Source organism: Carassius auratus, chromosome 35 (genome assembly GCF_003368295.1).
Source record: "Carassius auratus strain Wakin chromosome 35, ASM336829v1, whole genome shotgun sequence".
Lineage (NCBI taxonomy): Eukaryota > Metazoa > Chordata > Actinopteri > Cypriniformes > Cyprinidae > Carassius > Carassius auratus.
The window spans coordinates 16,209,052-16,222,511 of NC_039277.1; the positions used below are offsets into that span (position 1 = coordinate 16,209,052).

A 13,460-nucleotide genomic window follows, 5' to 3' on the forward strand; every position below is an offset into this window, starting at 1 on the left:
GGATTTCTCTGCTTCTCTGCATTGGAGTTTAGCTTAACCGGAAATATCTATGCACACACTCGCAAGACCGGAAATCCAAGATGGCAGAGATATGCAACTAGCCCAAGTTGCATATCTCCGCCATCTTTACCTTGTGAGAAGTGGGCTGCGACAAGCACAGTCTGCTCTGATCGGCCTACTGACCTAGTGCTTTGTGATTGGCTGAACATTCCAAGCACTCGTCGGAAATGTAACGGCCTTTCCATAATTGCAAGCTTCATATTTCAAAATAAATGTAAAGACAGTTAACAATGTCCTTAGTTTTACCATCAGTTCAAGCCCAAAAGAGGAACAGAGTCACGTGACAGACACAGTGTTGAAGCTCCTATGTGTTTGCGGTACACAAGCTGCAGACGGTTAAGACAGCTGACTCCACTGTGTGACCCTCTCTCTCACAGACACACACACACACACACACACACACACACACACACACGCACACAACTCTGAACATTCAATAGCAAATAATTTAAATAATAATAAAACATACAGTAGCTGATTCAGAAACACAAAGTCAGAAGTACCTCCTCTCCTAAGTTCACAAAACGGTCGGCTGTTCTGTTGTTGGTAATCTTAAAGATTCCTAAATGCATCTACTTTTGGAAGACCAAATAAAGCGCTTTTGCTTTCGTCTAGATACAGACAGCATCTCCCTGACATGATTGCTTCAACACTAACTGCAGTTACTGAAACCACACTTTCTTTCGTTGTGTGAACATTTGGACGGCATTATGCAAATATTTCCACATAGTGATGTAGACATGTGGGGGCGTGTTTGAATGAGCTGTTTTAGGGGCGTGGCAGAGTCTAAACTTTGATAAAGACTATCTCTTTTGATTTGAGACTTTAAACTTTACAACTATACAGATCTTCTTCATGCAACACTCCAAAGAGAAAGGAAAAAATTTAAATCACCCCTTTATGTGCTTTAATGTTACAGATTAATCATAAAAGATTAGATATTCTCAGGAAGGAATAACAAAAGAAATCAGCTTTTTTGTTTTTCCAAAACATGTTTATTATTGGCATCATAAAAAGTCAGTTAGATGTCTGGGACAATTTAAATGAATCTATTCTGGGGAAGGTGGAGGAGTCAGAGAAAAGGGGGAGGTATTGGGATAAAAAGCCATGAGAAGGCTAGTCGCTATGCTACAGGACCGCAGCGGGGTGAGTTCACTGTTTAGCGGCGGTCAGATTGAAGCAGCCGCGCTGGTGGAACTGCATGTCCCTCACACGGCGCATGGACTGAATCTGAGGCTGGAAGGCACAAAACTCGTTGTAGTGTCTGTAGTCGCCGCACTCAAACAGATACTGGTAGCCTCTGTAACCGGGGTACTGGTATCCCACCCAACTTCAAAAAGACGAAAAGAGTGTGTAAAACATGGGATAGTATTGCTTTTAGCTGTTAACTGAGGTTTTGATTTGGTACTCACGCTCCACCGGGGACCCTCACGCTGCCCACTCTGTCACAGAAGCCATGCGCCCACAGGGTTGGCACGTCATCCTCCTGGATCTCCATCTTGTTGCCCTGGAAGTCGGACAGCTCAAACAGGCAGATCTTGTGCTCCATGGGGTCCTGTACACATTTGGACCAATTAGCAACATGCATTTGAATTCAATAAGGATGAGTTGCGACGCCCTCCCGAGTGTCCTACCATGCGGATGGGTCTGAGGGACATGAGACAATCACTGCGGTAGCTGTTTGACCAGGTGTCCCAGCGAGGATACTCGCCCTTCTCCAGGATGAACATCTCACCACGGAAGTTAGTCTGCTCGAAGGCAACAAAGCTGAAGACATGGACAGCAGGGACAGATGCATACCAGACAGTGGATGGCAACACGTGGGCGAGAGAAAAAAAAGAGGGACGGAGGGATGACAGCATGAGTAAGGAGGAAAATGGATGGTATCAACAAGTTTAGACTTATTATAGTTATGTAACACTAAAACTGAAACTGTGAAAATACATTCTCGGCACTTGAAATATAATAAAACTTTAACTGAAATAAATAAAATATTTGAAAAAAGTATCATTTTCATTTAGATTAAAAAATGCCAGAAATATATATAAAACTTAAATACAAAATAATAATAAATAAATAAAAAATTAATGAAAATGACAAAGCAAAACAAAATTACTAAAACTGTTAAAAAATTGTAATTAAAAAAAAAAAAATCTAATTCAATATTCTAATAAAAACTAAAAGTATCTCAGTGTTTTTCCCATCCACATTAGATCATATCCACTGATCGGTGACTTACGGGCCGCACTCAACAATGATACTGCGGACTCTGTCCATTCCGCGTTCACAGACGTTCATGCACTCATTCTGGACCTCCATCATCCTGCCCTGGAAGTTCTCCTGGTCGAACAGGAAGATCTGCAAGAGAAGAAGTAGTCCATGACTGGGTTTCCTACTTAGTTTCTTCATTTCACACTTTATCTGGTCTTTGTGGGTAATCTACAAATAAAACTGCAATGATGCAATAGAAGAAACATTTTGAGTTCTCCAAAGAACCTTCTTAAAACCATTTATTTTCTTAGTTTGAACAAATTTTACAAATCAAAATAAAAAAAAATTTCATTATAAATAACCATTAGTGCAATAGAAAGTTCCCATGGATTTAAAAATATTTTATGCTAATTACAGTGTCTGTAGGTAGTTTGTCTGACAAAATCCGCTCATTAAAACCAGTTGAATGCAGGTACTTACTTTGTAGTTACCCATGAATCCGGGGTCTCCGGTCTTGGAAGCCTTGCTGGTGGCGGCAGGGGCGGGAGCTCCCTTGTCCTTGGCATCAGCGCCCTGGTTGGTGGCGGACTTGGCGGTCTGAGACATGATGAAGGGGTTCAAGAATGTCTGTGAGAAAAGAGCAAAAGGTGCGAAAATGTCATGAGGCTTGGTGTGTATATTCCAAAATATCCATATGAGACTGGTGTTGTGGGACAGGGGCTGAATGTTAGGGATGGTAGGGTTTGGGCTTCACATTTGAAAATGATTCCAGTCTCTGAAAAACAAGTGAATCCAGGGCAATTCCCTACTACATCTGTGAGATAGTGAAGGGATTCAGCTTTAGCTGTATCCGTTTTACCTGGACTCTTACCTGCTTGAGTACAGCTGTGCTGGGTTGGCTGGCTCGTGCTGGCCCCTTTGACCAGTGCTGTAACTTTTATACCCTGGCAAGGGGAGTACAGAGGCGCTCGGCGTACAATAGAAACACACCGTCATCAGACTTTGCCTGTGCCAAAGCACAGGGTCATCGCATAGCCCAGAAGGCTCTCCCTGCAGCGCCCGTAAGCATTTTACTGTCAATGGAAAGCCCTGACAATGGCACTTTCCCCTTTAGCCTGCTCTCTATGCTATAGGCTACATATGGACGAGAGGTACGCATGCAGGTCAGAGGTCACGTGATCCTAATCCATCTGCTCTCTAACATGCCCACGGACTTTGAGTTTGACAAGAAATACACATTGACGTTTGAGTTACACTGCGATCTAATTAATATATATTTACGTTTTTTTTTTATTTTTATCTATTTGAATATTCTAAAATATTTATTTTTAATATATATATATATAAAATATATTATGTTTAATTAATAATAATAATAATAATAATAATTATTATTATTATTGCTTAATATTAGAGAGCTTGTAATGTTTATATTTGAATCTCTATTTTTAATATATAATGCATTATTATTATTATTATTATTATTATTATTATTGCTACAAAATGTTGGCCCTAAGAATCCATATCTGACATCTGATAACGGTTTGATGCCAGTCATTCAGATTCTCATGATTTTTAGGCTTAATATTACATTTTCAATCTTTTAGGTCGTGCTTGTGTGACAGCAGACGCTGAATGAGCTTGTTATGCAACAGAAGGATCCCACATGGAGTTGCACAGTCTTACAGGTGCTCTCTGAACATGTGGTATGAGATATGTGGCTACAATCTTCTAAAATAAATGCTGCAATATCCCTGTAACAACTGCAGTGTATCTTTTGAGAGCCTCTCCTCGCTGACTCACTCAGTGATTAGCAATAACCTTTGAAAGCAGAGTGATAAATAAAGAGCAGCCTGTAAACAGTTTTACAGCCTTTTACAGTTTTTATCTTTCTGTATATAAATAAATGTTTTTATATTCTGACGTGAATTTGTTTTGCTTGCTTTTTATGTTTGGAATGTGCTATGAATTTAATGTATTATTATAATGATTATCATTACAGTTGTTTTATCACAGTCAGTTATTATTTATTTTATTTTTAAATTTTAGATTACATTCCTGGAATGTTTATGAAGGCCAGACCTATGTATTTATTGATTAAAGCATAAAAAAAAAAAAAAAAAAAAATCTGCCAGGGTTTCCCTTGGGGTTGGAGATGGAACTGTAGAGGGTTTGTGAGACTATGACAGTTAAATAAATAAACTATTTAAATAAATAAGTAAATAAATAAAAATGCATGTCCATTTAAATGTAAAATATAGCAATAATATATAATAGCATTCAAATGTTTGGGCTCAGTAAGATGTTTATTTTAAAGAAATTAATGCTTCTATTTAGCAGGAACACATTAAATGTATCAAAAGTGGGAGTAAAGATATTTATAATGTTACAAAAGATTTATATAATAAAATAAATGCTGTTTCCAAAAACATATTAAGCAGCACAGCAGTTTTCAATATTATTACAATAATAAGAAACGTTCCTTGAGCAGAAAATCAGCATATTAAAATGATTTCTGAAGATCATGTGACACTGAAGACTGGAGTAATGATGCTGAAAATACAGCTTTACATCACAGGAATAAATTAATTTTAAGTAATTAATTTAGGTCATAGAGGTTCATGAGAAGAAATAAATAATACCCCTGCAATAGATAATATACAGGTGAAGATGATTAATCAATGTTTAATTTTTTTTGTTTAATGCATGTAACTGTTTTTTTTCTTTGCTTTTTACATCTCCAAACTATAAAACAAAATTGAGACCAAAATAAATTATTTTCCTCAACACATTTTAAAGGTTATCAATAATTTTGATTTACTTAATTATTCTGGGCCACAAAAAGGGGTTATTTTAAAACATTAGCCTATATTATTGTGCAAAAGCTAAATAATTTATTGTGTAAATGATAAGACTGTTGAATAATTTAGTATCTTTTATTATGGTATTTACTGTACGTGTATGACATCTTCATAGCATCACTGTAGACCTCGCCTTCTGTCAATCATTATTTTCAATGCATTCACAGAACCAAAACAAAAGCGTCATATATGGAATGTGTCCAAGGCCAGCAGCATCTTTCCCTGCACATGCACTGTCTCAGATCCGTGTCAGTCTTTAACACGTATGTTCGTGTGACTCGCGTGTGTCCAGGTCCGAGGGCCCGGACCTGGATCCAGGCGGGCATAGTGTGGCGTTTGCACTTCTCCAGCTGTATAGGTTTAACCCCTCCTTTGTCACCTGGACAATGGCAGGCCCCTCCCTCGCTGCTGAGCCGGGGCTTTTACTGGGCCCTTTGCCAGGGGAGGCTTTAAAAGGGTACATGCACATGCCCAGCTTTCACTCTCACATCAGGACGTCCCAAGGGCATCGAAGCGAGGTGAGTTCTTCTCCGCTACGGGCCCGTTGTCTGTCCCCCCATCACCCTCATATGTCTTAAACCACCACAGGCCTCGGCTTCTTTTAGAGCGGCCTTCCTGTTTGGTCCGATTACTTGAGAATGACTCAAAACCAGAGCACATAGTCAAACCGTGCGGATGTAAAGTCTCATTTATTCAGAGGGGTGTTGGTTTGTTATCACTATTATCTTTAGTAAAGTTTATAGACTAATTATATGTTTAATCTGTAACTATTTGTAACTGTTTGTACCAACTTGCTCTTTGTTTTCAAGCCAACGAGATGACTCACCATTGCACCAAGTTCTCTGGCCATTGGAAGGTATGCTGTAAAAATAGTTTTTTTTATTAGAGAACATTTTACAAATATATATATATATATATATATATATATATATATATATATATATATATATATATATATATATCATAGAGAAGATACTATTTCAATTGTCTTTCATTTTAATGTGCATTTCAGTGTGTTCTTTGCAAATGTTTCAGAAACACTCAACACGATCTCCAAAAAAAGTTGTTGTTTTCCAGAGAATCTTACATAAGTCTGGAAATACTGTATAATGATTGCAAGTGCACCATGAATGTTGTTATCTGGAAGGTTTTGATAGTATAATTCCTAGTATGTAACCGCTGGGGTTGATTAACACTGTTTCTTTTATAGTGCTTCACATCCCATTTGGCCTTTTCCCCCAACATGCCAGTCTTTAGTTGTGCCCTTGAAATCTTTAAAGGTGCCCAACCTCTGTCTTCCAGATCATCGTGTACGACGAGGAGTGTTTCCAGGGTCGTCACCATGAGTTCACCTCCGAGTGCTGCAATGTCATGGAGTTTGGTTTCGAGAGCGTGCGCTCATTGAGAGTGGAGAGCGGAGCGTGAGTCTTTTCTCCAAACTCTTTGTCTGATAGTTTATGTAATTCCTGTGGTTTGTGCCAATTAGCTCCATTAGCTGTGACTCCATGTCCTGACCCTTTACTCTCACAAAAAATATAGGCTATAAAGCTATAAAACATGAGTTTAGGCTTAGATGTTATAGAGATCAGTGTGTCTCAAGTCTGTCTGCTCAGTTTGAGGTAGCAGTCGTGTCATATCACAAACAGTGCTGGTTTAGTGGCAGAAGTTGGGGCTAATGGTTTGTTAAAATCACTTACCCTTAGTCGGAGCAATAGTAATCGCGATTCTTGGTCAGCAGGGGTTTTGTTTAACAAGCGTATCCTTATTCCGTGTGGCCTTTTATTTATGTAACCTTAATTAGAACAGACAGGTCACTTAAGAACATGTTTTGATGTATGAGGACGGTCTGTAATGAAACATTCATGTGCTTGTCCACGAACTGAGGCCATGGTGTTGATTTAGTACACTGTAAAAACTGATTTTTTGAAAATTTAAATAAAACAAAGGTTATTGGAATATGTTTACAAGAAAATATTATTTTAGTTTTTCTACTTCAAAATCATGTATTTATTCGAGTGACATGCCAATTATTGGGATATTTACTAGCAAGTTTTGAGTAAATCCTTCACCATTTTTAATTATATATTCAATTAAAATATTGATAAATGTCATGCATTTGCTTTTATATTTATATTTGTATTTTAGCTTGTTTTAACAATTTTGTAGTGTGCTTTTGTCATTTTTTTTTTCATTGTAGATTTAAATGATCTTTTTCAGTTCAGTTTTAGTTATTTTAGCACTTAAAGTTATGTTACAAGGCATTTCTAATTTTCGAAGTTCTTTTAATCAAATTTTATATTGTACTTTATTTCAGTGAACAGTAACCATTTTAATAGTTGTAATTTTAGTTAACAACACTGTGAAGAATGATTTTTCAATTGTAAAAACATCTTTTATACGATTATTGGAGTATGTTTTAAAATAAATACTATATCAGTCTTTCTATATCAAAAATGTCATATTTACTTTATATAGTTTATGTGTAACTTAATTATTTGTTAAATTTAACCATTTCTGAGTTAAATAGTGAGTTAAATTCTGTATAATAGTGTATAATATTGTGTTTATATATTTTGCATTCACTTTTATTTCCCCGTTTTCATTTTACCATCATTTTGTAATGTGATTTTGTCATTTTTGTTAGTGTTTTTTTTTTAGCTTTCATTTATTTCTTTGTACAGTTTTTGTAAGTTATTTTATTTTAGTTAGTTGCCAAGGCCAAGTATTTTGATCTAATATTAAAATTGAATTCCAGTTTTATTTTGAGTAACTAAAAAGATTTTTTGTATTTAAATTTCAGCTACTATGTTTAACCTATGTTTGTCTTCAGGTGGGTGGGCTATGAGCACTCAAATTACCAGGGTCACCAGTTTGTGCTGGAGCGTGGCGAGTACCCTCAGTGCGATGCCTTTGGAGGAAGCAATGCTTACCACATCGAGAGAATGACCTCCTTTAGACCCATTTCCTGTTCTGTAAGTTCCCAAGGCTTTAAAACCATATCACCAACCTTCCTTATCTGACTATTTTGCATTGGTTTTCTTTAACAATATTCACAATAATTTGTTTTTGATTGCAATTAAATTGTATTATAACTATAAATTTTGGTTTGCATTGGAAAAATGCTCATTGGTTGACATTACGTTTGATATAATTGCACCCAGAACCACAGGGAGTGCAGAATGACCATCTATGAGAGGGAGAACTACCTGGGCCGCAAGGGAGAGCTCAGTGATGACTACCCTTCTCTTCAGGCTATGGGATGGTGCAACAATGAAGTGGGCTCTATGCGTGTTCAGTCCGGAGCGTGAGTATCTGTTTGGGTTCTTCTGTCACTTCTGTATCATTTATCCTTTCACTTTTTTTCATCTCCACTGTGTGTTCTTCGATCCGCACATGACAGGTTCGTGTGCTACCAGTTCCCCGGTTACCGTGGATACCAGTACATCATGGAGTGTGACCGCCACTGTGGGGAGTACAAATACTACAAGGAGTTTGGCTCCCACTGCCAGACCCCTCAGATCCAGTCCATCCGCCGTATCCAGCAGTAACCGATTTCTCCTCGCCCCTCTCCTTGCAAAAACTCTCATGCCCCTTTCTGCCCGATGCTAAATAAACTGTCTTTCCTAAACCTCACTAACCTCCTGTTATAAATCTGTGTCCAAAAACAAAATGCATTTAATAAAACCTTGAAACAACAGTGAGGAATTTTGGACACTTTCAAACAAATAAAAAAGAACGGTGTGCATTTTATTACAAATTGATGTAACTTTTTTTTTTTTTTTACTTTTTAGAGGGATAGTTAATCCAAAAATGTAAACTCTATCATCATTTCTTTACCCTCATGCCGTTGCAAATCTGCAGGAATCTCTTTTTTTCTACTGAACACAAAATGAGATGTTTTAAAGAAGGTTGGTAACCAATCAGCTGATGGTAGCCATTGACTTCCATAGCTTTTTTCCCCCCCATATGAAAGTAAGTTGCTCCCATCAACTATTTGGTTTCCAACATTCCTCAGAAAATCTTCTTTCATGTTCAACAGAACAAAGAAAACAAGTAAATGATGACAGAAAATTAGTATATGGATGAACTGTCCCTAGGAAATAAAATGCACTTTCATCCGTTTTCAGCCAGAGGGGGCAATACACCGACAATCCAAATCATCACAAATAAGAAAAGCATGCAGTAAAATATTCAGGATAATGAGAGAGAAAATTTCAGAACTCTTTGGAGAATAAAGATGGTCCATAACATGACTCAACTTGTTCCTAGAAGTGGGTTTAAAATATAAGTTTGTCAGATTAAATCAAAATTGAAAGGAGAAGCACAAACTAGAAAAAAAATGCACTATGCTTTTTGCAGATGTATTATTGATAAAAGAGGTGGTATGCGCTTACACAACGATTTTTACTTAGATAACATGGCGCAGCCGCTAGACTTTCCTACTATGATGTATCCATGGGTTATGAATATTAATCACGTAATGTGACGCGGTCCAGTACGCCTGGATGTCTGATTTGCTGAAAAGTGAGTGGGCGCTATTCAGACGGCGAATTAAAAGTCCTTCTATGGAGAAGGTTTGACTAATGAATATTAATGAAGTAACGTGACTGGGCGCTTCAGGAAGGTTACTAGGCAACGTCAGCAGGATCTATTTAATATGCGTAACGTAAACCTTCGCCTTAGTAGGCGTCATAGTTTCGCGTGCTTTGCGTAAATCAGTTAAATAAAATGAAAAGTTAAAAGAAATATAAGAAGATGGTACTAAAACAACTTGTTTCGTATAAAAGTATCATTAAATAAAATGTAAATGAAATCAAGACTACACACACCTCAAAGACTTTACCTTACTGGAGTCCAGCTCCATCTCCTCAAAAATGTTCCAGTTCCTTGTTTTGTGACTCCATCGCCGGGTTTTTGCGTCGACTCGGCCGCTGGCAGGAAGTGCAGTTCTCAGAAGAGCCTGAATTTCACTTCACGACGCGCAGTGGGGCTCAGCTCACACACGAGCACTAAAACAAGAAAATAGTCGTGTATTCCCATTTGGATTAACCGTAGGGAAACCTCAGGAAGCAGTCTCTCCCGGAGGGCCTGAGAGGAATCGGACTGGAGTGTTTTATGTGGACGGATATAGTGTTTTTGTTGAGCGATGTCGGAAGAGATGAAGACTTGGATCTGCGACCCAAACACGGATGGAAAAGAAAAGAGTGGTTTCTCTCGGTAGTAACATCGAACAATCTAAATCAGATGTCTTTTGGAGAAAAGTACATTTGAAACCCCTGAACGAAGCGTATTGGGGTTGAAAGTCCCGTTGTTTTGTTTTTCTTTCGAAACTCGAGAGTTTCGTTCTTGTAAGCTCGAGATTGAGACGCACAGCCCGTGCATAAGAAGTTCCGCAAGCTCTAACGTTAGCGAAGAGATTTCAGGGTGAACTCTTTATTATTTACGACAAAATCACAGTAGCTGTGTTTTTGATATATGTCCCTGACTTGCAGTTTCATCTGACCACATTTTGTGGCACCATCGCGACATTTCTTTTTAGAAAAGGGAAACTCGGATTGCTTTCGTTCACATTTGCTTATTTCCTTTTCTAGCGCCCCCCTCTCATCTGTAGCGCAATATCTCAGCCGTTTGTTGCTCAGAGCACACCTCTCATTATATAAATAAATTGACGAGCAAGCAAATCCAGTTTAAGAGGAAAACTGCATTGCGCTGCACATGGCAAAGGACTTGCCTCGTCAAAACTCATCTAGTTTAATTCTGGCCCTTTAATTGACTTATAAGATCAAGACAGCCAGCTTGGATCAGCAAGAGGCAGATCTCAACCATCGAACCACAAAAATGGGGATTAGTTTGTGATATTACACATGCATATGCTGTTTGGATCTTGAATGCGTTTTGCCTCGCATTTTTGGATGTTCAGGAAACAATCCAGCTGCCCGGGTCGCATCGATAGACATTATTTATGGTTCTCCAACAATTGGGCTTCAGATTTCCACCATCTTTCCGCCTTTTAAGAAGAGGAGGTTACATGTTGCCCTCATCATATGTTTGCGTGCTGTCAACGGGTTAATGTGATTCAACTGGGAAAAACACTAGTCGTCCATTTTCATGCACTGGTGATTTGTCCTGTTTTCCAGTGAGCTGTCTTGCTTGCTTTATTTTAATGCCTTAAGGAGATCGTCTTATCCGCTCATTTACGACCTAGGTTCTATATCTTGTTGCTTTAAACGGGATTGCATCGTCGTTTTGATTTGAGTATCATCTATTTGTGACACCGACTGGCCAGCTTGCGTGTATTTGTAGTTAACCATCCCGTTATTTCCATACTTCTGCACAGACGGTGGCTCAAATGAATTTGCAAGAGGCAGGTAACGTTAGGTTGTTAACGTAAAACACAATCAAATGGACTCGGTTCTGGATGGGGGGCTCGATTAATCGATATTTTCGTTATCACCATCTAGAGTTATTATTTTGGAAATTTCCGGATTTTGAGGTGATGCCAAGCACATATATTCGTCCTCTTTGAAACAAGAAGCCATTTCTGCAACTCCAGTGGACCCGATGGTGATGTTGCTTCATGGATAAGCAACAGATTTCCATTTAGTATTTTTTTTTTCTTCGTCGTGTATTTTCAGCCACTATGGTTGATTTCTGAGGGGGGAAACCCGATGATAATAATAAATAAATAATTAATTAAAAGGGCTGGAATAGATGTTCGCGCCTCTGTCGCTCATCATCATCACCACGACAGCTCCCGCGCTCGTCTCGTGCTGAGTTCTCCTGCCCGCCCGCGCGCAACATCACCGTCTCTTCACACGTTCTCCTCCTCTTCCTCACGGCTGGTTCTGGTACCGTTAACGACTCGGTTCGACCCAGAGGGCTTGAAGATGGCGGACCTCGAAGCGGTTCTCGCCGATGTCAGCTACCTGATGGCGATGGAGAAGAGCAAATCGACTCCAGCGGCCCGCGCGAGCAAGAAAATCATCCTTCCCGAACCCAGGTAACGTTAAGCGAAACGACTGTCAGACAGTTAATTCACACACCTTACGCTCAGTATTGTCGTGGAGTGGCGGCTTAACATGTCAAAATTTCGAGTTAATCATTTCCACTGCATTTTGACTGAATATTCGTGTAATTTGGTGTTAAATAAACGATTTTAAGTGTTAGTTAGAGATTCCCTGTCACCATCCTCAGCAATGGCCTCTCATGTAACGTTAACGTTAACTACACACAGGATTTGCTGTTACTGCTTTCTTTCGCTTACGAAAAAACAACAGAGTATTTTAAGATAAGATACTTGTGTTTATTTTTGGAGATATAGCTCAGTAGTGCTATTTGATTACATCAGAGTACCATGTAAATACGATGGTATGAATATGATAATTAGGCCCGGACAGTATCAAAGTACTGACTAGTGCTGTCTTGGTAACACTTCAGTACATTTTGTAAGCGTTGGCTAAATCCTAATTATTGTGTTAAAAGGCCAATGTCACACATTTTGTGCTGTGTTTAGTGTCTTTGGGGTTGTTCAGCAGTTACTGAGGCCTGCTGGGAAAATTCCCCCGTGTGAATCAATGGCTCTTATCACCTGTAGATTTGGTCGAAATTCTGACATTGCCTTCACATTTGTGCTTGCACACTCAATAAGACATACAAATCCCCTTTGTTGGGGTTTCGTGTGACTGTTCTAAATCGTTAGACCTTGAACGTCGAAGCAGATAAATGTAATATGTTCAGATGGTGAATGTGTTTCTTCTACCTCGTACCAACTTTTAGTTGTTTTGTTTTGTCTTGATTATCTATTTTAATTTAGGGTTTTTAACTTCTTCTTTCAAATGTTAAGCAATACATTTACATGTTAACCCCCTTTTATTCTGCACAGACCAAATATATTCACTATTTGTTTTGATTGCCTTTAAAAAGCACATTATTTGGAGGACATCATTGGGCAGCATGTGGAATAACAACTTTGTAAATAACGATTTTAGTATTTTTTTTATTTTATTGTTTTGTCCAATTAATCAAAGAAATAATCAACCGGTTGATCATTCATTAAAATAATCATTACATTAAAATGTATTTGTCTTCCATTTATGTCAGATTGAATCAGTTCATGCGCCATAAACCATTTCACATAAGCTAGATATTCAATACTTGCCCCTCAGAAAGTAAATACAGGTGATATCTAAAAGTAGTGAACCTATATTAAACATAATTAGGCTTAACATTTTGTTAATTATGATCTTTGGAGTTCATTGTACCTGTAATCTTGGATATCATGTGAGGATTCCCTTGTGTGCTTTTGAATTTTTTTTTTGTTTTTTTTTT

General features: G+C 38.2%; 3 protein-coding genes across 3 annotated transcripts in view; 2 read left to right on the forward strand and 1 right to left on the reverse strand.

The window, feature by feature from the left end:
* Positions 1-1,038: 1,038 nt before the first annotated feature.
* LOC113054628 (beta-crystallin B1-like) lies at positions 1,039-3,275 on the reverse strand. The gene is made up of 6 exons (XM_026220293.1): positions 3,143-3,275; positions 2,752-2,898; positions 2,300-2,418; positions 1,695-1,827; positions 1,473-1,615; positions 1,039-1,390 (listed from the first exon to the last, which is right to left on the reverse strand). Exons 2-6 carry the CDS (start codon positions 2,875-2,877, stop codon positions 1,213-1,215), a joined length of 699 nt encoding a protein of 232 aa, XP_026076078.1. The 5' UTR covers positions 2,878-2,898; positions 3,143-3,275; the 3' UTR covers positions 1,039-1,212.
* A 2,287-nt stretch (positions 3,276-5,562) lies between these two features.
* LOC113054630 (beta-crystallin A4-like) lies at positions 5,563-8,765 on the forward strand. Its single transcript, XM_026220295.1, has 6 exons — positions 5,563-5,650; positions 5,942-5,988; positions 6,435-6,553; positions 7,963-8,104; positions 8,294-8,436; positions 8,533-8,765. The coding sequence occupies exons 2-6, from the start codon at positions 5,950-5,952 to the stop codon at positions 8,678-8,680; spliced, it is 591 nt and encodes a 196-aa protein (XP_026076080.1). The 5' UTR covers positions 5,563-5,650; positions 5,942-5,949; the 3' UTR covers positions 8,681-8,765.
* Positions 8,766-10,011: 1,246 nt separating this feature from the next.
* The window catches only part of LOC113054629 (beta-adrenergic receptor kinase 2), a 57,313-nt gene continuing 53,864 nt past the window's right edge, over positions 10,012-13,460 (forward strand). Inside the window, exon 1 of the mRNA XM_026220294.1 lies at positions 10,012-12,132. Coding sequence (XP_026076079.1) covers positions 12,020-12,132 — 113 coding nt within the window. The 5' untranslated portion in view covers positions 10,012-12,019. The remainder of the gene's footprint in view (positions 12,133-13,460) is intronic.